The sequence below is a fragment of the Oryctolagus cuniculus genome, chromosome 8 (genome assembly GCF_964237555.1).
Source record: "Oryctolagus cuniculus chromosome 8, mOryCun1.1, whole genome shotgun sequence".
Lineage (NCBI taxonomy): Eukaryota > Metazoa > Chordata > Mammalia > Lagomorpha > Leporidae > Oryctolagus > Oryctolagus cuniculus.
The window spans coordinates 11716683-11743879 of record NC_091439.1 but is presented as its reverse complement, the minus strand read 5'-3'; the positions used below and the strand labels follow the sequence as shown (position 1 = coordinate 11743879).

The following is a 27197-nucleotide window of genomic DNA, read 5'->3' as shown; positions in this document are numbered from 1 at the left end:
AGGGTATTTAAATCTCCCATTATATTGTCCTTGAGTCCATGTCTCCCTTTAGGTCTTTTAATGTCTCTTTTAAATAGCCAGATATCCTGTAATTAGGTACATATGTTTATGTTAGTCACATCTTCTTGTTGATTGATCCCTTAATCATTACATGGTATCCTTCTTTGTCTCTTTTAACAGTTTTTTGTGTTAAAGTCTATTTTGTCTGATATTAGGATGGCTACACCAGCTCTTTTTTGGTTTCTGTTAGCATGGATATCTTTTTCTGTCCTTTCACTTTCACTCTACTTGTATCTTTGTTCCTAAGATGTGTTTCTTACAGGCAGCAAATAGATGGGTTTTGTTTTTTAATCCATCAGCCAGTCTGTGTCTTTTAACTGGAGAGTTAAGGCCATTTACATTCAAGGTGACTATTCATAAGTAACTACTTTGCCCTGCTATTTTTCCATAAACCCATTTTTTTTCTTTGGGTTTCTTTTGTACTTTTACTGGGAGATTTCTTTCCTTTACCTTCTTCTGTAGTGATGACCGTGTTTCTGTGTTTCTGTGGGCAGCAAATCCTTAAGCATCTTCTGCAGGGCTGGATGGGTGGTGACAAATTCTTTCAGTATCTGTCATGGATGGTCTTTATTTCACCTTCATTCATAAATGAGAGCTTTGCAGGGTTTAGTATTCTGGGTTGACAGGGTTTTTCTCTTAAGACTTGGACTATATATTGCCTTTGTCTCCTAGCCTGCAGAGTTTCTGATGAGAAGTCCACTGTGAGTCTAATTGGAGATCCTCTGAAAGTAATCTGGCGTTTCTCTCATGCACATTTTAGAATCTTTTCTTTATATTTTACTGTGGGGAGAGTTTGATTACACTGTGTTGTGGTGAAGTCTTTTCTGGTCATGTCTATTAGGAGTTCTCTGTGCTTCCTGTACTTGGATGCCCCTTTCTTTTTCCAAATTGGGGAAATTTTCTGTTATTTCACTGAAAAGGCCTTCTAATTCCTTCTCCCTTTCCATGCCTTCAGGAACTCCTAGAACCCGTATGTTGGGTCATTTGATAGTATCCTTTAGAGTCACAACTTTGTTTTTAGTTTTCTAATTTCTTCTTGTGTTTGGTTTGACTGTGTAATTTCCTGTGCTTTGTCTTCTAAGTTGGATATTCATTCCTTCTTCTGCTTCATCAGTTCTGTTGTTAAGGCTCTCCACTGTAGTTTTTATTTGCTCTATTGAATTATTCATTTCCAGGAGTCCATTTTGATTTCACTTTAAGATCTCAGTTTCATGGGAGAAATTTCCTTTTATGTCATGTATGGATTTCATTAATTCGTGCATTTGCTTCTGATTATTTCTAAGTAATCCTATGATTAATTATTTGAATGCCATTTCTGGCAATCAGTCTTATAATCTTTGCAATCTAGTATTGTGGTGTTGTGTTCTTATGTTTTGTTTCTTAGATTGGTGTGTTTGTTATTCTCCATTTGTGGCGCTACTTGCTGGTTTCTTTGATTTTTGGCTGTGGTGGCTTTTGTCTTTGGACTGTGTCTGATTGAGTTAGTGTGGTGTCTGCTTTCAGGGAATACCTAAAGGCATGTGGTGGCAGTTGCCAAGGAGCTCTGTTCACTGCTCCTGGTTGAAGGGCGTGTCTGAGGTGACACTCCCAGGTTTGGCATGGTAAATCTTTTTTTTTAATCAGAAGTGGGATTTCTTCTTGTCTTTGGCATAGACTCAGCTGAGCTTCTTTCCTCAAAGGAGACCAGTCCTGGGCGTTAGCCCCTGTGTGTGTATTATTCGTCCGCTCTGCTACAAGGACCACACAAAGGATTTGTGCAGTCCTCAGCATACGCTCAGATTCCCCAGTAATGTCTCTCACCAGGTAAGCAGGGAGCCCTGATCATGTGGAGTCCCCCACAGTGGCTGCCCAGTGTCCCAGCCACACCCTCAGTCCTCCCATGCAGCCTCAGTGTTTTCACAGTCGCTGCACACAAGCCTCCCAGAGTCACAAGCACCCAGCCCACAGTGTGTTCTCCCCATCAGACTCTGGAGTCTCTGCCTGGCTGGCTGGTTGCTGTATGCTTAACACAAGCTGGTGCAGTTGTTCCGTATGTCCAAAATGGCACCTGCTCTCTGTCATCTTGTTACAGGGCACCTTTGCAGGATGATCGGGGAGAGAGAAAACATGACCCCCTCCCTTTGTTTTTTTTTCTCCTCTAGTTTGGCAGGTACCTCTCCCCCCATGGGCCTCCAAGCCAGATCCCTCTAGGCTCTTCCTGCAGTTTTCTTTGTCAGGCGCTTGGGTGCTACAGTCTGGTGGCAGCTCGCTCTCCAACGCTGGTGCGGAGGTTCTCTGCTGTGGGGTCCTAAGTTGTATGTGTCTTTACCTCCACGTAGGTCCACTGTGTTCCTCCAGTTTACTTAGAGTTTCCTCTGCTGTTTTCTCCCTAACTGTTCTCTGAGACTGCACTTTTCCCATTTTTTAAAACGGTCTTCTCTCAGATTCAAGCAACAAGCTCCCTCCCTACTGCACCATCTTAATCCAATCCCTGATTTTATTTTTTAAAATAGATTTGTTTATATGAAAGGCATAATGATATCAATCTGTCTGTCTTTCTACCTATCTTCCATCCAGTGGTTCACTCACCAAATGGCCCAGCTCAGTCTGGGCTAGGCCCACGGCAGGAACCAGCAACTCCTTTCTGGTCTCCCACATGGGTGACGGGGTCCCAGCACTTGGGCCATCTTTTGCTGTCCAGGCACATTAACAAGAAGCTGGGTCAGAAGTGGAGTAGGCAAGACTCAAACTGACACTCTGATATGGGATGCTGGTATAGAAGCAGTGGCTTAACTTGATGCACCACAACCCCAGCCTCCCAATGAATGCTTATGACTATATGGCATGTGTTTCTGTCTTCCTAAGTAGAATGTGAGTGGTATGAGAAGAAGGCATTTTTTTTCTTTTTTGTTCATCTTCTCTACTCTGTGCTTCTAAAATTGTGCCTAGTACATTATAGAACTGTAAATTAGTTGAACTGATGAATGTATGAACGATTAATCACCATTCTAACCAAGTTGCTTTACTTAGAGTTTTCAGAATTTGTCACACTCTTTTTTTTCTTTTTTCCATTCTGTTCCAGTTTTTCCTTCTTTTCAGGCTCTCTCCTTTACTGTGTTTTGTTATCCTAGAAGATGCAGCATAAATGTCACCTCTGATATTTTGTACCTCCTACTGCTCACCACTGTTTCATCATTTTGTTTTTAAACTGCCAATGTAATTTTTTAAGTTCTATGAAGGCTAAGAACTGATTTTTGTTTCTATTTTATGAGTAATTACCTAGACAATAACATGAATATGGTAACTATATTGAATTACTAGCTTGTTTTAGGAGTAAGAAAGTAAGAACATCATCTTGCTGTTTGAAAGGGCAATGATTGTTTGGATAGCTATACCTTAGTCTTCCTGACTTAGAGGTGAGTTGCTAATGTCTGTATAGCTGTTACTTGCAAGGAACAGAAACATAACTCCAGTAGCCATAAGTAATCTGGATATAGCATCAGGATGCAGTGACTATGAGGAAAATAGGAATCTTTAAAAAAACTGAACGTGTCAGGACTCTTCAATGGAATAAGGACAAGTGGTGTTGGGTAAAGTGGATGTCCATGTGTAAAAGAAGGAAGTTGGACCTCTCACATCATATATCAAAAAGCAAGTTAAAATGGAGTACAAACCTAAATCTGAAACTATATGCTTTTTAGAAGAAAATATGGGGGCTAGCGCTGTGGCTTAATGGGTAAAGCCACCACCTGCAGTACCAACATCCCATATGGGTGCCCGTTTGAGTCCTGCTTGCTCCCCTTCTGATTCAGATCTCTGCTATGGCTGAGAAAGTAGTGGAGGATGGCCCAAGTGCTTGGGCCGCTGCACCCACGTGGGAGACCTGGATGGAGCTCCTGGCTCCTGGCTTCAGATCAGCGCAGCTCCGGCCCTTGTGGCCATTTGGGCAGTGAACCAGCAGATGGATGACCTCTCTCTCTCTCTCTGCCTCTGCTACTCTTTAACTTTGCCTTTCAAATAAATGAATAAATAAATATTAAAAAAATAAATATGTATATATACATATACATAAAGAAGAAAACATGAAAAGAAAGCTTCATGACATTGGATTTGGTAAGAACTTCCTGGATGTGATACGAAAAGCACAGGCAATAAAAGTAAAATAGATTGGACGGGGCCGTTGCTGTGATGTAGCAGGTAAAGCCAGTGCCTGTGGCGCTGGCATCCCATATGGGTACCAGTTCAAGTCCTGGCTGCTGCACTTCCAATTCAGCTCACTGTTAATGTGCCTGGGAAAGCCGTGGAAGATGGCCCAAGTGCTTGGATCCCTGCACCCAAGAAGCACACAAGACCCAGAAGTAGTTCCAAGCTCTGGCTTCAGATCTGCCCAGCTCCAGCCATTGTGATCCTTTAGAGAGTGAATCAGTGGATGGAAGCTCTCTCTCTGCCTCTCTCTTCCTCTCCCTTTGCCTCCCTCTCTGTAACTGTGCCTTTCAAATACGTAAATCTTAAAAAAAAAAAAAAAAAAAAAAAAAAGATTGGATCACATCAAAATTAAAAAAATTTCTGTGCATCAGAAGACACAGTAAAGTAGAAAAGGAATCTGTAGAAAGGGAGAAAATAATTGAGAATCATATATCTGGTAAGAAGTTAATATCAAGGATCTTTAAAGTACTCATATAACTCAGCAACCAGAAAACATTTTGAAAAATCTCTGAAAATGGTGGACCCATGGTTGACAAGCATATGAAAAGATGTTCAACATCGCTAACCATTAGGGTAATGCAAATCAAAACCACAGTGACAGGGTGGGCTTTGGGTTGCAGTTGGTTAAGCTGTCACTTGGAATGCCCACTTTCAATATTGGAATGCCTGAGTTTTGCTTCCAATCCAGCTTCATGCTAATGTGCAACCTGGGAGGCAGCAGGTGATAGCTCAAGTACTTGGGTCTCTGCCACTCTATGTGGGAGACCAGATGGAGTTCCTGGCTCTTGGTTTTGACCTGGCCCAGCTCCAGATGTTGTGGGCAGTAGGCAGAACTCTCTCTCTCTCTCCTGTTAGCATAAATAAACTTAAAAGAAAAACTCCACAGAAAATAGCAGCTTTCACCCTTTTGATGACTATTATAACACACACACACACACACACACACACACTGAACTTACACACCTGCAAAATAGCAAGTGTTGGTGAGGATGTGAAGAAATTGGAACATTTATGTACTGCTTGTAGGAATATCAAATGGTATATCCAGTACGGAAAATAAAATTAAAATAATTATAGTATGATGTAGAATTCCACTTCTGGATATATATCCAGAAGAATTGAAAGCAGGCTCTTGTACAGGTATCTGCACATTTGTATTTATAGCAGCATTATTGACAGTATTCAGGAAGTGTTAGCCATTGAAGTGTTCTTGAGAAATGGATACACTGAAGTGTGTGCATGTGTGTGTGTGTGTTACATACATGCAAGAGTACTTCAAAAAGTTCTTAAGCAAATGGAATTGAAGTACAGGTTTATTTTGGTATAAAAAGATTTTGAAATCCAGGCTTAGTTTTTTCATAATCTTTTTCTGAACTCTTTGAAGATCACTGTGTGTCTGGATTTAAAAAAATTTTTATATCAAGTTCATCTTCTAATTGTTTTCCATGAACTTCTTGAGTACTGTTTTATAATGAAATATTATTCCGCCCTAGAAAGGAAATTCCAACATCTTCTACATGGGTGAACCTTGAAGACATGAAATAAGCCAGTCACAGAAAGACAAGTACTGTATAATTCTTTTTTTTTTTTTTTTTATTTTTATTTTTTTATTTTTTTATTTTTTTATTTTTTTTTTTATTTTTTTGACAGGCAGAGTGGACAGTGAGAGAGAGAGAGACAGAGAGAAAGGTCTTCCTTTTTGCCGTTGGTTCACCCTCCAATGGCCGCCGCGGCCGGCGCGCTGCGGCCGGCGCACCGCGCTGATCCGATGGCAGGAGCCAGGAGCCAGGTGCTTTTCCTGGTCTCCCATGGGGTGCAGGGCCCAAGCACCTGGGCCATCCTCCACTGCACTCCCTGGCCACAGCAGAGGGCTGGCCTGGAAGAGGGGCAACCGGGACAGAATCCGGAGCCCCGACCGGGACTAGAACCCGGTGTGCCGGCGCCGCTAGGCGGAGGATTAGCCTAGTGAGCCACGGCGCCGGCCTGTATAATTCTTACTTACATGAAATGTCTAGTCAAATTCCTGGAAACAGGAGGTAGAATAGTGGTTGACAGGTGCTGGGGGAGGGGAGAATAAGGAAATGTTGTTTAATGGATATAGCATTTCATTTTTGCAGGATAGATAAGTTCTTGAGCTTGGTAGTCATCCAGCAGTGTGAATATACTTAATACTACTGAATTGTGCACACAGAAGTGGTTGAGATGTTGTGCTATGTGTTTTTTACCGCAACAATAAAAATGATTGAAGAATTAAAATCTTTCATATGGTTTTAGTTTAGAAGCAGCAGATCTACATGGAATTATTACTTAATAAACTTTTATTTTCTAGAGCACTCTTAGTTTCATAGCAGAATTGTGGGGAAAGTACCCAGTTTCCACTTTTCTCTTGTTGCCACATATGCATAGCCTTTGTCACGGTGAACTTCCTCACCAGAGTGGTGCATTTGTTAAAATCGATGAATCTGTATCAACATGTCATTATTGCTCAGAGTCCATACTTGACATTAGTTTTGTACGTTCTGTGGCTTTGGCAAATGTATGATGACAGGTGTCAACCATGGTAGTGGTATACAAAGCTTTTTCTCGGCCCTAAAAATCTCTTCCTCAGCCTGTCCATCCCACCCTCCCCCTGACCTTTGGCAAACATCTTTTCACTGTCTCCAGTTTTGCCCTTTCTAGAATATTCTATAGTTGGAATCACCCTGTATGTAGAGTTTTCAGATTGGCTTATTTGAGTTAGTAATATGTATTTAAATTTTCTCTACTTTTTTATAGTTTGATGGCTCATTTATTTTTAGTGCTGAGTAATTCCATGTATGGGTGCACCACAATTTATCCATTCACTTGCTGAAAGACATCCTGATTGTTTCCAAGTTTTGACAATTAAAAATAAGGCTGCTATAAACATCTTTGTGCACATTTTTGTGTGGGTGACTTTTCAGTTCATTTGGGTAAATTCCAAGGAGCACAGTTCTTTATAGTGAGTTAAGTATATGTTTAATCTTGTAAGAAATGGCCAAACTGTCTTCCAGAAGTCACTGTACCATTTTACATTCCCATTAGCAATGAATGTAAGTTCCTCTTGCTCTGCATCTTCTCCAGCATTTGGTGTCAGTGTTCTGGACTTTGTCCATTGTAATAAGGTGTGGAGTGGGGTCTCATTGATTTTCATTTGTTTGATCTTGTTTGAATGGCAGAGAGAGAAAGGGAACTCCCAACTGTTAGTTTATTGTCCACATGCTCGCAACAGCCAGGGCTGGATCAGACCAAAGCCAGGAGCCAGAAACTCCATTTGGGTCTCTCCTGTGGGTGGCAGGGACCCAAGTGCATGTTAGCAGGAAGCTGGATTGGAAGTAGAAGAGCTGGGACTTGAACCAGGCACTTCAGTGGGGGATGCAATCATCCAAAGCAATTGCTTCAACAGCCTGCCCCCTTGTTAGTTTTCAGTTCTCTAATGATAAATGATGTTGAACATCTTTTCCTGTTTACTTACCGTTATCAGTCATCTGACGAAATGTCTATTTGGATCTTTTGCCTATCTCTTAATTGAGTGATTTGTTTTCTTATTGTTGAGTATTAAGAGTTCTTTGTATGTTTTAGATGTCAATCCTTTATCAAATGTGTTCTTTAAAATATTTTCTCCCAGTCTGGCTTCTCATTCTTTTGAAATGATCTTTTATAGAGCAGAAATTTTTATTTTTTTAAAAAGATTTATTTATTTATTTGAAAGTCAGAGTTACAGAGAATGGAAGAAACAGGGAGAGAGAGAGATGTTCCATCCACTGGTTCACTTCCAACATGGCCTCAACCGCCAGAGCTGAGCCAGACCAAAGCCAGTGGCTTCTTTTGGGTCTCCCATGTGGGTGCAGGGGCCCAAGCACTTGGGTCATCTTCCACTGCTTTCCCAGGTGGATTAGCAGTAAGCTGAATCAGAAGTGGAGCAGCTGGGTGGCCAGGGAGTGCAGTGGAGGATGGCCCAGGTGCTTGGGCCCTGCACCCCATGGGAGACCAGGAAAAGCACCTGGCTCCTGGCTCCTGCCATCGGATCAGCGCGGTGCGCCGGCCGCAGCGCGCCGGCCGCGGCGGCCATTGGAGGGTGAACCAACGGCAAAGGAAGACCTTTCTCTCTGTCTCTCTCTCTCACTGTCCACTCTGCCTGTCAAAAAAAAAAAAAAAAAAAAAAAAAAAAACAGAAGTGGAGCAGCTGGGACACAAACCAGCACCCATATGGGATGCTGGGGTGGTGGGCAGAGGCTTTACGCATTACACCACAGTGCTGGCCACACTTTTTAATTTTAGTGAAGTCCAGCTTATCAGTTATTTTTCATGGTTTGTGCCCTTGGTGGGGTATCTAAAAGTTATCACCATAGCTATGGGTGTCCAGGTTTTCTCCTGTATTCTAGGAATTTTATTTGCATTTCACACTTAGGCCTATGATGCATTTGAGTTAATTTTGGAAAGGGTGTGAGATCTGTGTCTGAGGGCCAGTGCTGTGGCATAGTGGATTAAGCTGCTGTCTGCAGTGATTTGAGTCCTGGCTGTTCGACTTTTGATCCAGCTCTCTGCTGTGGCCTGGGAAAGCAATAGAAGATGGCTCAAGTCTTTGGACCCCTGCACCCACGAGGGAGACCTGGAAGAAGCTTCTGGCTCCTGCCTTTGCACTGGCACAGATCCAGCCCTTGTGGCCATTTAGGGAGTGCACCAGTGGATAGAAGACACCACCACCACCACTACCACCCCTCCCCTCGCTAAATCTTAAAATAATAATAATAATAATAATAAAAAAAGATCTGTGTCTGGATTCACATTCACATTTTACATGTGGGTGTCCACTTGTTCTGGCACCATGGAAGAGAAGACTGTTCTCCATTGTGTTGCCTTTGCCCATTGTCAGAGATCAGTTGACTGCGTTTATGCGGTTCTATTTCTGGGCTCCCTGTTCTCTTCCATTGATCTGTTATTTTGCCAGTACCTCATTGTCTTGATCACTGTAGCTTTCCAATAAGTCTTCTGAAGTCTGGTAGTAGATGCAAAAATTCTTTTGGTAATTGTCAATTAGAGTTTATGGATTTTTAAGCTAGTGTTCAACTTAATTCTCTTGACTTACACTCTTGTGTTCACAGAGTAGCTCTGCTGACTGATTAGTTTAGGGCATTCCTCTTCCATTTGGTGGTACTTCTCTAACCTGGCCCTCTCGCAGCCTTCTGTCCGGGGTGGTTCTTTGGTTGCATCAGTGGCTGTCTGTGCATTGGAGGCTGTGTGAATGGCAGCTTCTCTTAGTGGCAATCAGTGCACTTCTGTGAAGGTATGCATAAAGTAGCCAGATGTCCTTCAAACAAGATGTTGTCGATTCTTTTTAGGTAGGTACTGCTTGAAGATGCAAGCATGGAGGATAGGGTGGCCGCTGTGCTGAGTGGCCCTCGTTCCGTCAGCTGCCTGGAGTGTTGCTTGCAGAGGGCTCACAACCGAGTCTCCCCAGGAGCCCCAGGAATTGCCTAAGCCAGAGAGAGCTGCCTTGTCTGTGATTTTTGCACCCCTACCCAGCAGACATCCTGTGTCAAATGATCAAGGGTACAGATGTTTGGGGATGAAAGGCCTGCGCCCCTTCCCTTAGTGTAGGAAATGCTGAAGAGCCGGCTGAGCTTAAGTATTCCCCGTGGGATTGGCCAGAGTCTGTCACGCAGAAACCGCATTGCAGCTGTGTCCAGTCCTGCTTCCTTCACTCCGCTGGACAACTCTGCAGTAAATTTTCTGCACGCAAGCCTCTGTTTTGGAGACTCTGACAATGCATTCCAAAGCAGTTTTTATTTTCTCTTGGGCTTTTAGAATCTTGTCCCTGAATTTTTTTTTTTTTTTTAACTTTCAAAGCTTTCATGAGACAATAGAAAATGCCTGTACCAGTTTCCTCACTAACTTCAAGTCTGTGAACTCTGAGATAGCTGTGTGGCATTTTTCAAATCAATATTTTTATAAGAAATTAATGTACAAGAGTAACTCAAATTTCTGAGAAATGCAGTATTAAAAGGATTTTGCAAGTGGCTAGGATTTTAGTATAACATTGTAGTCTTTTGCTGTAACTGTCTCAGAGTAATTTAAGCATACTGATTTTGACATACCCAGTAATCCATATTTTAGGGTTATTTCAAGCATTTTCCCTGTTTGTTTAACTGCAGTGGTACCCTTAAGAAGTAACAAATGTATCATACACTCCAGGAAAGGGGCAAGGAAGACAGTGGGTGGGGAACAGAAATGTACAGTGACTATTTCAGCAGCTCCCTAGTTATGAATCACAATTTTGGTGTAGCTTGTATCCAGTCAGCACTGAGAACTTGCTTGCCAAACGCTGTGCTAACCTCAAGATGCAGACCTGCTTGACTGTTTCTGTTTTCAAGGACCTTACTATAGTAGGAGAGAAATTATTCATTTATTCACTCACATCTCCCTTTGTTTTCTTTTCCTTTTTTTTATTTTTTTTAAAATTTTTTTGACAGAGTGGACAGTGAGAGAGAGAGACAGAGAGAAAGGTCTTCCTTTGCCGTTGGTTCACCCTCCAATGGCTGCCACAGCCGGCGCGCTGCAACCAGCGCACCGCGCCGATCCGATGGCAGGAGCCAGGTACTTCTCCTGGTCTCCCATGGGGTGCAGGGCCCAAGCACTTGGGCCATCCTCCACTGCACTCCCTGGCCACAGCAGAGAGCTGGCCTGGAAGAGGGGCAACCGGGACAGAATCCGGCGCCCCGACCGGGACTAGAACCCTGTGTGCCGGCGCCGCAAGGTGGGGGATTAGCCTAGTGAGCCGTGGGGCCAGCCGCTTTTCCTTTGTTTTAAGTTTTATTCTATTTATTTGAAAGGCAGAGTTAGAGAGGGAGAGACAGAGAAATCTTCCGTCTGCTGGTTCACTCCCCAGATGGCCACAACCACCAGGGCTGGGCCAGGCTGAAGCCAGGGACTTCTTCCAGGTCTCCCATGTGGGTGCAGGGGCCCAGGAACTTGGGCCATTCTCTGCTGCTTTCCCAGGCTCATTAGCAGGGAGCTGGATCGGAAGTGGAGCAGCCAGGACTTGAACCATTGCCCATATGGCATTTGGTGCTGCGGGTAGCACCTTAACCCACTATGCCACAGCGCTAGCCCAGATCCAGATCTTCCTCCCTCCCTCCCTCCCTCCCTCCCTCCCTCCCTCCCTTCCTTTCTTTCTCTCTTTCTTTTTCTTTTTAAGATTTTATTTTATTTATTTGAGAGGCAGAGTTACAGAGAGAGGGAGAGACAGAAAGAAACATCTCCTATCCACTGGTGTACTCCCCAGATTGCCACAACGGCCAGAGCTGGGCCAGAAGCCAGGAGCCACAAGCTTCTTCCGGGTCTCCCATGTGGGTGCAGGGGCCCAAGCACTTGGGCCATCCTCTGCAGTTTTCCCAGGCCATCAGCAGGGAACTGGTTTGGAAGAGGAGTAGCAGGCGCATGAACTGGCACCCATGTGTGATACTGGCATCACAGGTGGAGGCTCAGCCAGCGATACCACAGTGCTGACCCCCCGCATCTCCTGTCTTAGCTGGTACTCTGAGCATATACTGTTGCTCTGGGGTTACAAATATGGAGAAATAGTTTGCTTATTTTTTGTATTAGAATAATTATTATGTGTAAAATTCATCATGATAAAGAGGTTTATATAAGGAGTAGAAGTGTAGTATACGTTAGGATTTATGGAAATCATATTTCTAGAACCACCCAGAAATAGAAATCTGGCCTGGAAAGACCTTAGGACTTCTGCATTCTGGAACTGTTTTGCTGAGTTTGGTTCCAGAGGGTCCTAGAGAAAGAGGAAGATACTTGCTGTTCTGGGTATTTACTGAAGAGTCCGAACAGTCCCTCAGTCTTAATCAGTGGTACAGTTCACCCACAGCTGAAACTGCCTTGTTCTTGTATTCTCTGGAATCTAGTACAGTGCCTTATACTTACCCAAGCTTTCCCTAAATTTGGCTAAATTTGTGTGTACCAGGGTTAGTCAAAATGCTGGTCTCCAGGAACCTTTCTGGGAGTCTGCAAGGTCAAAGCTGTTTTCAGTAATGCTGAGGGACTAATTGCATTTTTCATTGTTGTATCGCTTGCCCTGATGATGCACAAGAACTAGTGGATAGGCCGGCGCTGCGGCTCACTAGGCTAATCCCCCACCTTGTGGCACCGGCACACCGGGTTCTAGTCCCGGTCGGGGCGCCGGATTCTGTCCCGGTTGCCCCTCTTCCAGGCCAGCTCTCTGCTGTGGCCCGGGAGTGCAGTGGAGGATGGCCCAAGTGCTTGGGCCCTGCAGTAGGTACTGGTAGTCATACTCTTTCACCATTACAAACGGGCAATAAAGAAAGATGTGTTTCACTTAATGTCTTTGATGAAGCACTGAACGTTTTAAGTCTTGAATGTTCTGAGTGACAAAGGGGGAAGTATGCATAAAGCACTCCTGCATGCCTGAAGTTCTGTGGTTGTCTTGAGGAAAAGCATGTGTGGGATTGACTTGTAAGCCAAGCTGTAGCTGAAGGCTCCTGCCCGCCCTCCAGCCCCTTTTAATGAAATACGATTTTTTTAATGTGGAAAATGACAGGCAAACTGTGGTTATACTCAGACTTGAGTGTTTGGGAGACATATTTTGGAAAACCTGTTACTTTAAGTAAAATAACTGACAGTATTAGTTGCTAGTGAATAAATTCAAGATTTCAAGCAGAACTTAGAATTTTGGAAAAATTTCTGTATGGTTTCCAAATGCTTCAATACTTTTTTGATGAAATCAGACATAACAAATAGGGCTTTTTCAATATATATTTTTTTTTTTAGAATTTAAATTACAAAAACCAAACCACCAAACGAAAAAAGAAATGAAAGAGCAGCATAGGCCATTGAAGCAGTATTTTCCAAATGCCCACTACCTGATGTGTCTGAATTATGCACACAGAGAAGAATCATTCTGAATGCAATGAAGACTGATGGATTTTAATAGAATAGAATATGAAAAATTCACGCATATGGTTTACATTCAACATTGTAGTTAAGTTTTTAATAAAGTACTACTTTTTTTTGTATGTATCAAATAAGAATATCCAAATTAACCTGAAAAAAAAAAAAGTAGCTATAGAAGCCAGGTTTTTTTTTCAAATACTTTTATCAAAATGACATTGTAACAGATTGATCGCAGAAGTAGATGTGAGATCCTGCTATTTTCATAAAAAGCTTTTATATTAATATGTGGCAGTTTTAAAATTATTAGGATAAGTACCTGGCTGCTGCCTTCGGTTCAGCGTGGTGCGCCGGCCGTAGCACGCCGGCCGCGGCGGCCAATGGAGGGTGAACCAACGGCAAAGGAAGACCTTTCTCTCTGTCTCTCTCTGTCTCACTGTCCACTCTGCCTGTCAAAAAAAAAAAAAATTATTATTACTTTAAAATGGGTTAATGTTTTCAAAATTTTCAGCATTAGTTTCAAATATAGAAATATTGGTAGATATAACCTGCATAAACAATAGTTCTCTGGGGTCTTTAATGATTTTTTTTTTTTACAGAATGTAAAGAAGGGGCTGGTGCTGTGGCACAGTGGGTTAACGCCCTGGCCTGAAGCGCCGGCATCCCATATGGGCGCCATTTCAGGACCTGGCTGCTTCACTTCCTATCCAGCTCTCTGCTGTGGCCTGGGAAAGCAGTGGAAGATGGCCCAAGTCCTTAGGCCCCTGCACCCATGTGGGAGACCCAGAGGAGACTTGTGGCTCTTGGCTTCAGATCGGCGCAGCTCTGGCCCTTGCCAACTGGGGAGTGAACCATCAGATAGAAGACCTCTGTCTTTCTCTGCCTCTTCTCTCTCTGTGTAACTCTGACTTGCAAATAAATAAATAAAAATCTTAAAAAAAAAAAAAAAGAATGTAAAGACGTCCTGAGGCCAAGAAATTTGAGAATTGCTGATCTTTTATATAAAAGTTGAACAAGTTGTTTTAAGATTTATTTATTTACTTGAAAGAGTTACACAGAGAGGGAAGGAGAGGCAGAGAGATAGAGAGGTCTTCTATCTACTGGGTCACTCCCCAGATGACCGCAACGGCTGGAGCTGTGCTGATCTGAAGCCAGGAACCAGGAGCTTCCTCTGGGTCTCCCATGTGGGTGCAGGGGCCCGAGATCTTGGGCCATCCTCTGCTGCTTTCCCAGGCCACAGCAGAGAGCTGGATCGGAAGTGGAGCAGCCAAGACTTGAACCAGCGCCCATATGGGATGCTGGCACTCTAGGCGGTGACCTCACCCACTACACCACAGCTCCGGCCCCATGCTCTACTTTCGATCTCTCTGTGTCTCTCTGTCTCTGTAACTCTGCCGTTCAAATAAATATTTAAATCTTAGAAAAATTGAACAGTTTTCTTCCTAGGTGGCTGTTGTGGCACAGGGGTTAAACTCCTGCTTAGAATGCTGGCTTCCTTTACTGGAATGCATGTTTGAGTGCCAGCTACATTGCTTCCATTCCAGCTTCCTGCTGATGAGTACTTGGAAGGCAGCAGTGATGGCTCAAGTGCTATGGACCTTGCCACCACTTGGGGTCCCACTAGAGTGCTGGGCTCTGGGCTTTGACTCGGCCCAGCGCAGGCTGTTGCAGACGTTTGAGGAGTGAACCAGTGGATGGAAGATATTTCTCTCTGTCATTTCACTCTTTCAAGTAGATGAAAATTAATAAATAATAAAGAATACTTCCAGAGAAAAATTGAAGAAATTAAAAAAAAAAGATTTATTCTATTTATTTGAAAGAGTTAGAGAGGTAGAGACAGAGAGAGAGGTCTTCTGTCCACTGGTTTACTCCCCAGATGGCTGCAATGACCGGAGCTGAACCAATGTGAAGCTAGGAGCTGGGAGCTTCTTCTGGGTCTCCCACGTGGGTACAGGGGCCCAAGGAGTTGGCCCATCCTCCGCTGCTTTCCCAGGCACATTAGCAGGAAGTGGAGCAGCCAAGACTCAAACCAGCGCCCGCATGGGATGCCGGCGCTGCAGGCTGGGGCTTTAACCTGCTGCACTGCAGCGCCAGCCTCTGAAGAACTTTTTAAATATGTTCTTGGCAGTAGATTCAGGTCTGTAAGTGAAATACACTTTTTTAGTTCAGTCTGGTTTTAGGATTCTGTGTAGTACAAGTAATGGAGGAACACCTAGATTCAGATGTGAGCATTAGAATGAACATACATTGGTAGTCATTCTGTTCCTGAACAAATATTTTTAGCAAGGTCTGTATTCTAGTGGGAACCTTTGTTAAACTTCAGGGTGTGAAAGGCTGGCATTGTGGCACAGCAGGTAAAGCTGCCGCCTGTGATTCAGCATCCCATATGGGCACTAGTTTGAGTCCTAGCTTTTACACTTCCAATCCAACTCACTGCTAATGGCCTGGGAAAAGCAACAGAAGATTACCCCGGTGCTGCTTGGGCTCCTGCTAACCATGTGGAGACCTGGAAGAAGCCACCCATTTGGGAGCCTGGCACAGCCCTGGCTGTTGGCAGCCGCTTAGGGGAATGAACCTCATCTCTGTAACTCTTTCAAATAAATAAACAAATTATTTTAAAAAATTTAGGTTATGAATGCATATATATAACACTTTCTCTTTTTTTTTTTTTTCCTTTTAAATATTTATTTACTTATTTGAAAGAATTACAGAGAAAGAGAGGGAAAGAGATCTTCTATCTGCTGATTCATTCCCCAGTTGGCCACAGCGGCCAGGGCTGGGCCCACACTGGAGCCAGGAGCCAGGAGCTTCTTCGGGGTTTCCTTTTGGGTACCGGGGCCCAACGACTTGTCTGTCTTCTGCTGCGTTCCCAGGTACATTACCAGGGAGCTAGATTGGAAGTGGAGCAGCTGGGACTCAAACCATTGCCCATATGGGATGTAGGCACTGCAGATTGCAGCTTAACCCACTGTGCCACAGTATTAGCCCTGATAACACTTTTTCTTTAATGATTTATTTATTTATTTGAAAGGCAGAGAGAGAGAGAAAGATATCTTCCATCTGGTTCTCTCCCCTGATGGCTACAGTGACCTTGTTTGGACCAAGCTGAAGCCAGGAGCTTTATCCAGGTCTTTCACATGGGTGGCGGGGGCCCAGGTACTTGGACCATCTTTGCTGCTTTCACCCAATGGTGCAAAACAAGAGGGAGAAGGGAAGACGGGCACTGGTTCTCTGAGATAAGTTGAATAAATTGTTTGGGTTATTTATACTGTTTGTTTGTTTGTTAAAGATTTTATTTATTTTATTTGAGAGTTAGAGTTACAGACAGTGAGAGGGAGAGACAGAGAGAAAGGTCTTCCTTCTGTTGGTTCATTCCCCAGATAGGCGCAATGGCTGGAGCTGCGCCGATCCAAAGCCAGGAGCCAGGTGCTTCTTCCCAGTCTCCCGTGCGGGTGCAGGGGCCCAAGGACTTGGGCCATCTTCTAGTGCTTTCCCAGGCCATAGCAGAGAGCTGACTTGGAAGGGGGCAGCTGGGACTAGAACCAGCACCCATATGGGATGCCAGTGCTGCAGGCGGAGGATTAACCTACTGTGCCACGGAGCCGGCCCCTGCTCCACTTCTGATCCAGCTCTCTGCTATGGCCTGGGAAAGCACTTAGGCCGTCTTCCACTGCTATCCCAGGCTATAGCAGAGAGCTGGATCAGAAGAGGAGCAGCCAGGACTAGAACCGGTGCCCATATGGATGCTGGCATCATAGGCAAAGGCCTAGCATGCTACATGACCATGCTAGCCCCTATGTGCATTTTTTCTTATCGTATTTTTATCATGTTTGCTATGTAATTATTAGGTAGGTTAAAATTATTTAAAAAATTAATGATGTCTTGTAAAAGTGCCTTTTATGATTTTGTATTGATGTAACACTTTTTTTCCTCCTTTTTTTTCCACCTAGGAGTCTACTATGGCTCAAGAATCTCCCAAAAGTTCAGCAGCAGAAATTCCGGTGACTAGTAATGGAGAAGTTGATGACTCTCATGAACATGGCTTTAATAGGGTAAGAACATTTCTCTTTCTCTTAATACAAAGAATCGTGATAAGCTATGATAAGCCTTGGATTATTGAGATGAGAGTAATGAACAAAATTTAATGTAAAGGAATTTTCTTGGATTGGTCCTCCAAGAATCTAATGTCACATGGGGATGACTAGGTCAGGCATGTTTATGATTTGTCCAGAGTAAACTCCTAGGCAGTAATTGTCGGTATTATTCTCAGTAATTGACCAAAATGAGAGTATGTCTGACTGTCTTGGCACTTGGCTTTGTAAAACTCCTTAATGTATTTGTGATACAAAAAATTTTAACTATAAATTACCTTTTAAAAATTGGTACTGTCTAATCTCTTTTCTTCCTGTCATTAATACATAATTCCTAAATAGCTGCTCCTAATTTTGCTGTTACCTTTCTAACATATCACTTGATTCAGTGGGAAATGAAACGTGGTCTATTTCTTAGTTCAAATTTAATGTAAACAGCTCCAGAAATAACTATCACTACCATTTCTTATTAACATAGTACTTATTTATTATTAGTGTCCTCATGAAAGATTTTCATTGTAGAAGTAAAAACTAAAAGATACGAAACAAATACTTGTTCAAGGTTACACTGCTAGAAATGGCAGAGCAGATTATCTCCAAATCCTTGGTGTTTCTATTAAAACACATTCCAATTCAATCCCATCAAGGTGGCATGTACCAATGCCATCTCACTAGTCCCAGTGATCAATTTCTGTTCACAATTGATCATGATAGGACTAAGAGCCAAAGGGAGCACACAAACAAGACTAGTGTCTGCAAATACTAGCGTTTTAATAGAAACACCAAGGACTTGGAGATAATCTGCTCTGCCATTTCTAGCAGTGTAACCTTGAACAAGTATTTGTTTCGTATCTTTTAGTTTTTACTTCTACAATGAAAATCTTTCATGAGGACACTAATAATAAATAAGTATTATGTTAATAAGAAATGGTAGTGATAGTTATTTCTGGAGCTATTTACGTTAAACATCCCCTTTTATGACATTTGATACAAGAGTACATTTTTACTCAACAACAAAGCAAACAATCCGATTAAGAAATTGGCAAAGGACATGAACAGGCATTTTTCTTTTTTTTTTTTAACTTTTATTTAATGAATATAAATTTCCAAAGTACAGCTTATGGATTACAATAGCTTCCCCTCCCCCCCATAACTTCCCTCCCACCCACAACCCTCCCCTTTCCCTCTTCCTCCCCGCTTCCATTCACATCAAGATTCATTTTCAGTTCTCTCAGTTTAGCATATATTTAGATCAGTTTAGCATACATTAAGTAAAGATTTCAACAGTTTGCACCCACATAGAAACACAAAGTGAAAAATACTGTTTGAGTACTAGTTATAGCATTAAATCACACTGTACAACACATTAAGGACAGAGATCCTACATGAGGAGTAAGTGCACAGTGACTTCTGTTGTTGACTTAACAAATTGACACTCTTGTTTATGGCATCAGTAATCACCCTAGGCTCTTGTCATGAGTTGCCAAGGCTTTGGAAGCCTTTTGAGTTTACTGACTCTGATCATATTTAGACAAGGTCGTAGTCAAAGTGGAAGTTCTCTCCTCCCTTCAGAGAAAGGTACCTCCTTCTTTGATGACCTGTTCTTTTCACTGGGATCTCACTCGCGGAGATCTTTCATTTAGTTTTGTTTGTTTGTTTGTTTGTTTTTTTCCCAGAGTATTTTGGCTTTCCATGTCTGTAATACTCTCATGGGCTTTTCAGCCAGATCTGCGTGCCTTAAGGGCTGATTCTGAGGCCAGACTGCTGTTTAGGACATCTGCCATTCTATGGGTCTGCTGTGTATCTCGCTTCCCATGTTGGATCGTTTTCTCCCTTTTTTATTGTATCAGCTGGTATTTGCAGACACTAGTCTTGTTTGTGTGCTCCCTTTGGCTCTTAGTCCTATCATCATGATCAATTGTGAACAGAAATTGATCAATGGGACTAGTGAGATGGCATTGGTACATGCCACCTTGATGGGATTGAATTGGAATCCCCAGGTATGTTTCTAACTCTGCTGTTTGAGGTAAGTCAGCTTGAGCATGTCCCGAATTGCACATCTCTTCCCTCTCTTATTCCCACTCTTATATTTAACAGCGATCACTTTTCAGTTAAGTTTCAACACTTGAGAATAACTGTGTATTGATTGCAATATTCAACCAAAAGTATTAAGTAGAACAAACAAAAAAAATACTAAGAGGGATAATGTATTAAGTTGTTCATCAACAGTCAGGGCAAGGGCTGATCAAGTCACCGTTTCTCATAGTGTCCATTTCACTTTAACAGGTTTGCTTTTTGGTGCTCAGTTAGTTGTCACCGATCAGGGAGAACATATGGTATTTGTCCCTTTGGGGCTGGCTTATTTCACTCAGCATAATGTTTTCCAAATTCCTAACAGGGATCACTTTTCAGTTAAAATTTAAACACCTAAGAATAATTGTGTGTTAATTACAGATGAACAGGCATTTTTCAAAGAATGAAATTCAAATGGCCAACAGACACATAAAAAAGTGCTCAGAATCACTAGCCATCAGGGAAATGCAGATAAAAACCACAGTGAGGTTCAATACCTCACCCCAGTTAGAATGGCTATCATCCAAAAATCAGAAAATAATAAATGCTGGCAAGGCTGTGAGGAAAAAGGTTTCCTAATCCACTGTTGGTAGGAATGTAAACTAGTACAACCATATGGAAGACAGTATGGAGATTCCTCAGAAATCTGAACATAGACCTACCACCGTGTGACCCAACCATCCCACTCCTGGAAGTTTACCCAAAGGAAATGAAATCAGCATATGAAAGAGTTATCTGTACCCCAATGTTTATTATAGCTTCATTCACAATAGCCAAGATATGGAATCAACTCAGATGTCCATCAACTGATGACTAGATAAAGAAAATGTGCTATAAATACACTATGGAATACTACTCGGCCATAAAAAACTCAGATGTCCATCAACTGATGACTAGATAAAGAAAATGTGCTATAAATACACTATGGAATACTACTCGGCCATAAAAAAAAAACAAAGAAATCCTATCTTTGCAAGAAAATGGATGCCACTGGAAACCATTATGCTTAGTGCAATAATCCAGTCCCAAAATGATAAATACCACATATTTTCCTTAATTTGTGGTAACTAATGTACCAGAGTACTTTATATGAGCAAAATTGATGTTTTGAGATTTGATTACTGTTTATAATCCTTGTCTGTACTCTTGAGGATCAGTGATTTTTCTCCTTACTACTTGTTGAACTCTTTATTTAGTGGAAGGTTAAGCTTGTGATTATAAAATAAAATGAAAGCATGTCATTGTAAAATTTCAAAGAAAAAAATGAGAATGCAAGAGGAGGGAGAGAGTGGGAGTTTGGGCAAGAAGGAAGGGGGGTAGAATGAGAAGTATCATTATACTTTTAAATCTCTGTATATGAAATATATGCAGTTTGTTCACCTTATATAAGTAAAAAATTTAAAAATAAGATTTTTTAAAAAATCTCAAATATGGTTTTAAATATTAATACAGTTTTGATATGCTTGAAGAAGTAGTAGTTGAAGGGTACTTGAATTATTTTATAGTTTAAGTAGGATTCTCTGCTTTGTATATTTTTTTAAATATTTATTTTATTTAAGAGAGTTTCAGACAGTGAGAGGGAGAGACAGAGAGAAAGGTCCTCCATCTGCTGGTTCACTTCCCAAATGGCCACAGTGGCTGGAGCTGCAGCGAGCCAAAGGCAGGAGCCAGGAGCTTCTTCCTGGTCTCCCACATGGATACAGGGGCCTGAGGACTTGGGCCGTCTTCTACTGCTTTCCCAGGCCGTACCAGAGAGCTGGATTGGAAGAGGAGCATCTGGGACTAGAACTGGTGCCCATATGGGATGCTGGTGCCGCAGGTGGAGGATTAACCTACTGCGCCACGGCGCCAGCCCTTGCTTTGTATGTTTATAAATAAAATACTTCAACAGAAAGTGATGATTTAGATCAAGATTTCTCCATTGTGCCACTGTTGACATTTTGGGCCAGGAATTCTTTGTTGTAGGGGATTGACCTGTGCATTGTGGGATGTCGTTTTTCTACTAGACACCAGTAGTACCTTCCAGTTGTGATAACCAGCGATGTCTCTAGAAACTGCCAAGTGTCCACTAGGGTGAGGAGAAAGTCATCACTGACAGAACTACTGTTTTAGATGAATCCATTTAATTTTTTTAAAAGATTTATTGATTTATTTGAAAGTCAGAGTTACACAGAGAAAGGAGAGGCAGAGAGAGAGAGAGAGGTCTTCCATCTGCTGGTTCAACCCCAGTTGGCTGCAGTGGCCAGAGCTGTGCCAATCTGAAGCCAGGAGCCAGGAGCTTCTTCCAGGTCTCCCACACGGGTGCAGGGGTCCAAGGACTTGGGCCATCTTCTACTGCTTTCCCAGGCCAGAGCAGAGAGCTGGATCGTTAGTGGAGGAGCCGGGTCTCAAACTGGTGCCCATATGGGATGCTGGCACTGTAGGCGACAGCTCTACCTGCTGTGTCATAGCTCTAGCTCTGAATCTGTTTAATTGATATTAGAAAATTTTATTTATTTTTGCCTCAGCAGTCTTTTTGAAAAGAACTAACACATCTTCAAACTTGAGGTTCATGTCTTAGTCTTTTTTTTTAAACTTTTATTTAGTAAATATAATTTTCCAAAGTACAGTTTGTGGATTACAATGACTTTTTCATGTCTTAGGCTTTCTTCTGATGCAGTTATAGGATACCTGACACCAGGTAGGTTTTTTTTTTTTTTTTTTTTTTTTTTTTTGACAGGCAGAGAGAGACAGAGAGACAGAGAGAAAGGTCTTCCTGTTGCCGTTGGTTCACCCTCCAATGGCTGCCGCGGCCGGCACACTGCGCCAATCTGAAGCCAGGAGCCAGGTTCTTCCTCCTAGTCTCCCACGTGGGTACAGGGCCCAAGGACCTGGGCCATCCTCCACTGCCTTCCCGGGCCACAGCAGAGAGCTGGACTGGAAGAGGAGCAACCGGGACAGAATCCGGGCCCCAACCCGGACTAGAACCCCGTGTGTCGGCGCCGCAGGTGGAGGATTAGCCAAGTGAGCCGCGGCGCTGGCCACCAGGTAGTTTATACAGAGAGAGGTTCATTTGACTCACAGTTCTGGAGGCTGGGAAGTTTAAGAATGAGTGGCTGCATCTGTTGTGGGCCTCATGCTGTGTCCCTTTATGATGGATGGAGTCACATGGCTGGAATGTACCTGGCAGTGGCTAGTGGGTGCCTGTAGAAGAGAGGAGGAAGCAGGGCCAGGCGCATGATAACAGCCTGCTCTCACAGGAATTATTCCATTCCCTTTGAGTACTAATCCAGTTTCTCAAGAAGATAGCATAGGGAGAAAACTCTGTGATAGTGCTCTGGACAGTGATTTTTTTTGGGGGGGGTGGGGGCAAATCACATCTAAAGCATAGGCAACAAAAACCATATTAGAGAAGTGGGACTAATCAAACTAGAAAGTTTCTGTACAGAAAAGGAATTGGTCAACAGAGTGAGTTGGCCTTCTGTGTAATGGGAGAAAACATTAGCTTACCGTGTTTCCAGTAAGGGATTCATATCCAAAAAACTTAAGGAACTCAAACAGTTCAAAAGCAGAAAAACTAGTTAACAAATTAAAGCATGACCAAGTGTGGGCAGTATTTGATCTGGCTGTTAACACACAGGTTGGGATGCCCGCATCCCATTACAGAGTATCTAGGTTTGTGCCCTAGCTCCACGCCTGATCACCACTTCCCGTTAATGCACACCCTGGAAGGCAGCAGGCTGGGACTCAGGAAATTAGTTCCCTTTACCCGAATGGAAGACCAGGGTTGTGTTCCTGGCTCCTCGCTTCAGCCCAGCCACGGCCACTGTAGGTATCTGGGGAGTGAACTAGCAGGTGGGAACTCTTTGCTTCTCAAAAAAATTAAAAACAAGTAAATAAATTTCTAAAAATGAACAAAGGGCCTAAGTAGACATTTTTCCATAGAAGAAACTTAAGTGACCAAAAGGTATATGCAAGGTTGTTGAGCATCACTAATTTTCAGGGAAATGCAATCAGAATTACGATGAAACACTACCTTCTGCTTGTTAGGATAGTTGTATTGGGGAGGATGTGGAGAAAAGGGAACCCTTGTACACCATGGATGGGAATGTGAGCAGCTATCCTGGAAAACGTTACAGACGTTCCTCAAAAAAAAAAAAAAAAAAAAAAAAAAAAAAAAAAAAAAGATTTATTTAAAAAATGGAACTACCATAAGATCTAGCAATCCCACTTGTATTCAAAGGAGATAAAGCAACTATCTCAAAGAGTATGTGGACCCCACACGTTTATTGCAGCACTATTCCCAATAGCCATGATAGGGAAACCTAAATTTCTGGTGATGGATGAAGGTACAGAGAGAATGTTATTATACAGACACATATTGAAATTTGATTCAGTCTAAAAAAAAAAAAAAAAAAAGGAAAAAAAGAAGCCCTGCTATTTGTGACAGCATGGATGGTCCTGGAGGATATTATGCTCAGTGAAATAAGCCAGGCACAGATACTGCATGATCTCACTTATATGTGGAATCCAAGAAAGAAAGAAAATCCTATTCTCATAGGAGCAGAGTAGAAGGGTGATTGGGGGTAGGGTGTGGGAGTATGTTGGTCAGAGGTTACAAACTTGCTGTTAGTTAACTGTAAGATGAATAAGTTTTAGAGACCTAATGTGTAGCATGGTAACTGTACTAACCTTTATAGTTGAAATTTGTTAACGATGTCTTAAATATTTTCATCACATACAAAATAGTAGCTGTATGAGTAGATGAATATGTAAGTAGCTTGGTTATGATAATTACTTTAGTATATGCAGAAATTAAAATGTTGCTCACCTTACAATTACATACAATTATACTTGTCAGGTATATTTCAATAAAGCTGAGGGAGACAAAAAGACTGTGTTCTCTCCACTAAGGGTTTTGCTATTAATCAGTGATTTTGTATGTGTGGGACTATTTGTGGACCCTTTGATTTGTTTCCTGATCTTCAAGTCTGTCCTTGAAACAATACCACACTATCTAAGGTGATGAGACTGGAGCAAACATCAGCTCCAGTCTTGTTACCTGGTGGTAATTCCTCCAGAGTTGTCCTGTACCTTAAACCATTCATGACTCCAGTTAAGAATCTTTGCCTTTGTCACTGGAGAGTTGTTTTTTTCATTCTTGCAGATTTTTAACTTTAGAAATTTTTTTAGTGTAAAGTGAATGAAATCTTAACATCAGAGTAAGTTCTTTGCTTATCAGTCAGAGCCAGTAATTGGCTGCTTTGAAAGCTTACCTGCAGATTCCCCTGCAGTGTGGTTTCACTTTCTGTTGGGAAAGAGAGAAGGTGGTTGTGGAGGCCTCACCATGTCAGGTGTGTGTGCGTCTTATCAGGGGCAGGCAGCCCTCTGTGGACTCCATAGTCCACTTCACCTCCCCAGAGGAATTCAACATCATCTGTTTCTTTTCATATCTGCTCTTATTAGGAATAATAAGATCATCATGAGATTCTCTTGCATGTTTAATATGTTTTTATTAAAGAAAACTTAGGTATGGACTCCCTTTCCCCATTAATCCGTGAAAATGATATATCAAAAACATCTCTTGACTGTTTGGAAATCATTATAGTCAAGACACATTAGGCATACATTCACGTAAACTTCTGAGAAATAAATGCAAAGTTTCCTGTAGCCACAAATCTTTTTTTTCTATTTTGTTAGAGAAAATGAGTGTTGAATGTATTGTTTAGTGTTAGATTGTGTTTTACAGACTTGTGAAGTGAAGAGATCTTACAGGTAAAGCTAGGTCATGAACAGTTTTCTGAGGTATTTTACTTGTATGCATCTTCCTTTTTGTATCTGTCTGTTGTTTGTCTGTTGTTTAAAATCTTAACAAATGGTTTTTACTTAATGGATACTTACTTAATACACTTAAACATGTACTCAACATAAAATCAAGGTGGTAGTTTATTAAATTGTCATAACTTAGCTGGCCAGCTGGTGTCACTGTGGTACAGGCAATGAAACTAAAGTTTTTTGTTCTTGTTTTTGTTTCTGGTTGCGGATCGTTTTCATTTGATTTCCTTTCTTAGTCTGTTTGAGAGGCCCTGGTTGCACTCATACTCAACATTCACATTTGTGTAGACATTATAATGGAGTCATTCATCTTAGAAATCTTCCTGGCAGCGTTAGTCACTGTCTCATATGCTAAAATGTGTCTAGATTTGTTATTGGTTTTATTAAAACTGAGGTAATGCTAGATGTGGAGAGGATGCGATAATTACCTTGGTATTATCTCAGTTTTCTATGGCAAAATATTTCTGCTTGTAAAAAAAATCCTGTTTAGTAAAGTTTGCTCTCTGAAGAATTCAAATTACTCTGAGTTATCAACTTACACATTATTTTAAATGAATACTATGATAGTTCTGGTCAAATAATCAGATTAGAAATTTGTAACTCATTCCATAAGTTAGAGAGGAAGCAAATGTTAGTTCTGCATGGTTGAGACTTCTTGTGAATTAAGTTAAAAGTTGTCAGATTTTTATCAAAGGCTCAAGAAAAAATCTGTAGAGTGTGTCTTCCTATGAATCCTTACTGTAGAAAAATGTGTACACAAGCTACCCATTTTTACATTAAATTTTAGCAGAGAACCCCCAAACCCTACCAGTGGTTCTTGGGTCCCTGGTTCATAACCCTTAGTCTCTAAGTTCTGAGTTAAATCACAAGATAATATCCAGTAGCAGATCTTCAGGAGACTCTGGGTCTTTATTTCACAGTGGAGGAAGAGGTCCCTTAAGGTTGTGATGGAATTACTCAGTATTAAATAGCTGTATCGAAAGCTTATGTGATTTGACTGTAAGCACAGTGAGAGCAAGAACTTTCTCACTCATTAGCTTATTTCCAGAGTCTGGCAATAATGCCTGGCAGGTAATAGATACACAGAAATAACTGTTTGAATAATGAATATTTGAATTAATGAATATTCACTCATGTTAGAGCCAGGAACTCTTATCTGCAGTACTAACGAAGAGATACTGTATTCTTAGATTTGCTACATCTTGTATCCTTAATTTCTCCGGCATAGGTGTATGTGGTCTTTGTTGTTAGTGTTGTTAATTTGTAATGCTTCTGTTGAACTGAGTAGTTTTCTCACTCCCAGTCTGGAATAACACACTGTATCACTCTGGAGATTGAGAGAAAAACAGAATACATACAAGAAACTGTCAGAACACTGTTTTGGACATACCTGTATCCTCTACTCCACCTCCATCAATCCAGTACAGCTTCTTTATCTGCTTTTTATTTATTTATCATCTGTTCATTCACTGATTTATTATTGTTTGTCTACATTTCCCCAGGAATTGGAACTGATGTTAGGACAGATAGTGTGTACTTGCAGCGGGGTTGACGGTTCACACTAGTTGCTCAAAGACAGAATGGATGGCAGTTAAGGGCTTAAAATTTGGTGTCATTTTTATTTCAGCCATCCTACTCAAAAGTTTGAGTAGTAGGTGATGACAGTTTGCCTCGATACGAAATAGCAATACAATATAACGTGACCACATTTTTCACATTTTAAAAAACTTAGTAGCTCAATGAGTGGCAATATTGATTTAATGAAGCCGATTTTACCAAGCATATGCTTGGGCCCTTTTAGGGGCATGCCAAATGTTTTTCAAGGATTGTTTAAGTGATGCAAATCTGGATTCATTTAATACTTGTTTTTCAGCTATAGAACATACTTGTATTACTGCTATCAAAAATTAAAACTTTGTGTTTGTTTCATGCATGTACATTACATTGTGGACTGGGATTCCACAGTGACTGAGTATAATTTATAATGAGTATGGAGTCTTATCTCTCCTAATTATCTGTTCTATGTGCCCTTAT

At 41.7% G+C, this 27197-nt stretch overlaps 1 protein-coding gene across 42 annotated transcripts in view; it reads left to right on the top strand.

Moving 5' to 3' along the window:
- Positions 1-27197, top strand: part of ARFIP1 (ARF interacting protein 1) — a 138090-nt gene that overhangs the window by 33484 nt on the left and 77409 nt on the right. For 34 of the 42 annotated variants that reach the window (XM_070047398.1, XM_070047399.1, XM_070047397.1 and 31 more), the window contains one exon: positions 17136-17237. In XM_070047398.1, coding sequence (XP_069903499.1) covers positions 17145-17237 — 93 coding nt within the window. In that variant the 5' untranslated portion in view covers positions 17136-17144. Of the gene's footprint in view, positions 1-1713; positions 1864-16221; positions 16342-17135; positions 17238-27197 lie in introns of those variants that run through there. The other 8 variants (XM_070047393.1, XM_070047392.1, XM_070047400.1 and 5 more) reach the window with 4 other exon arrangements.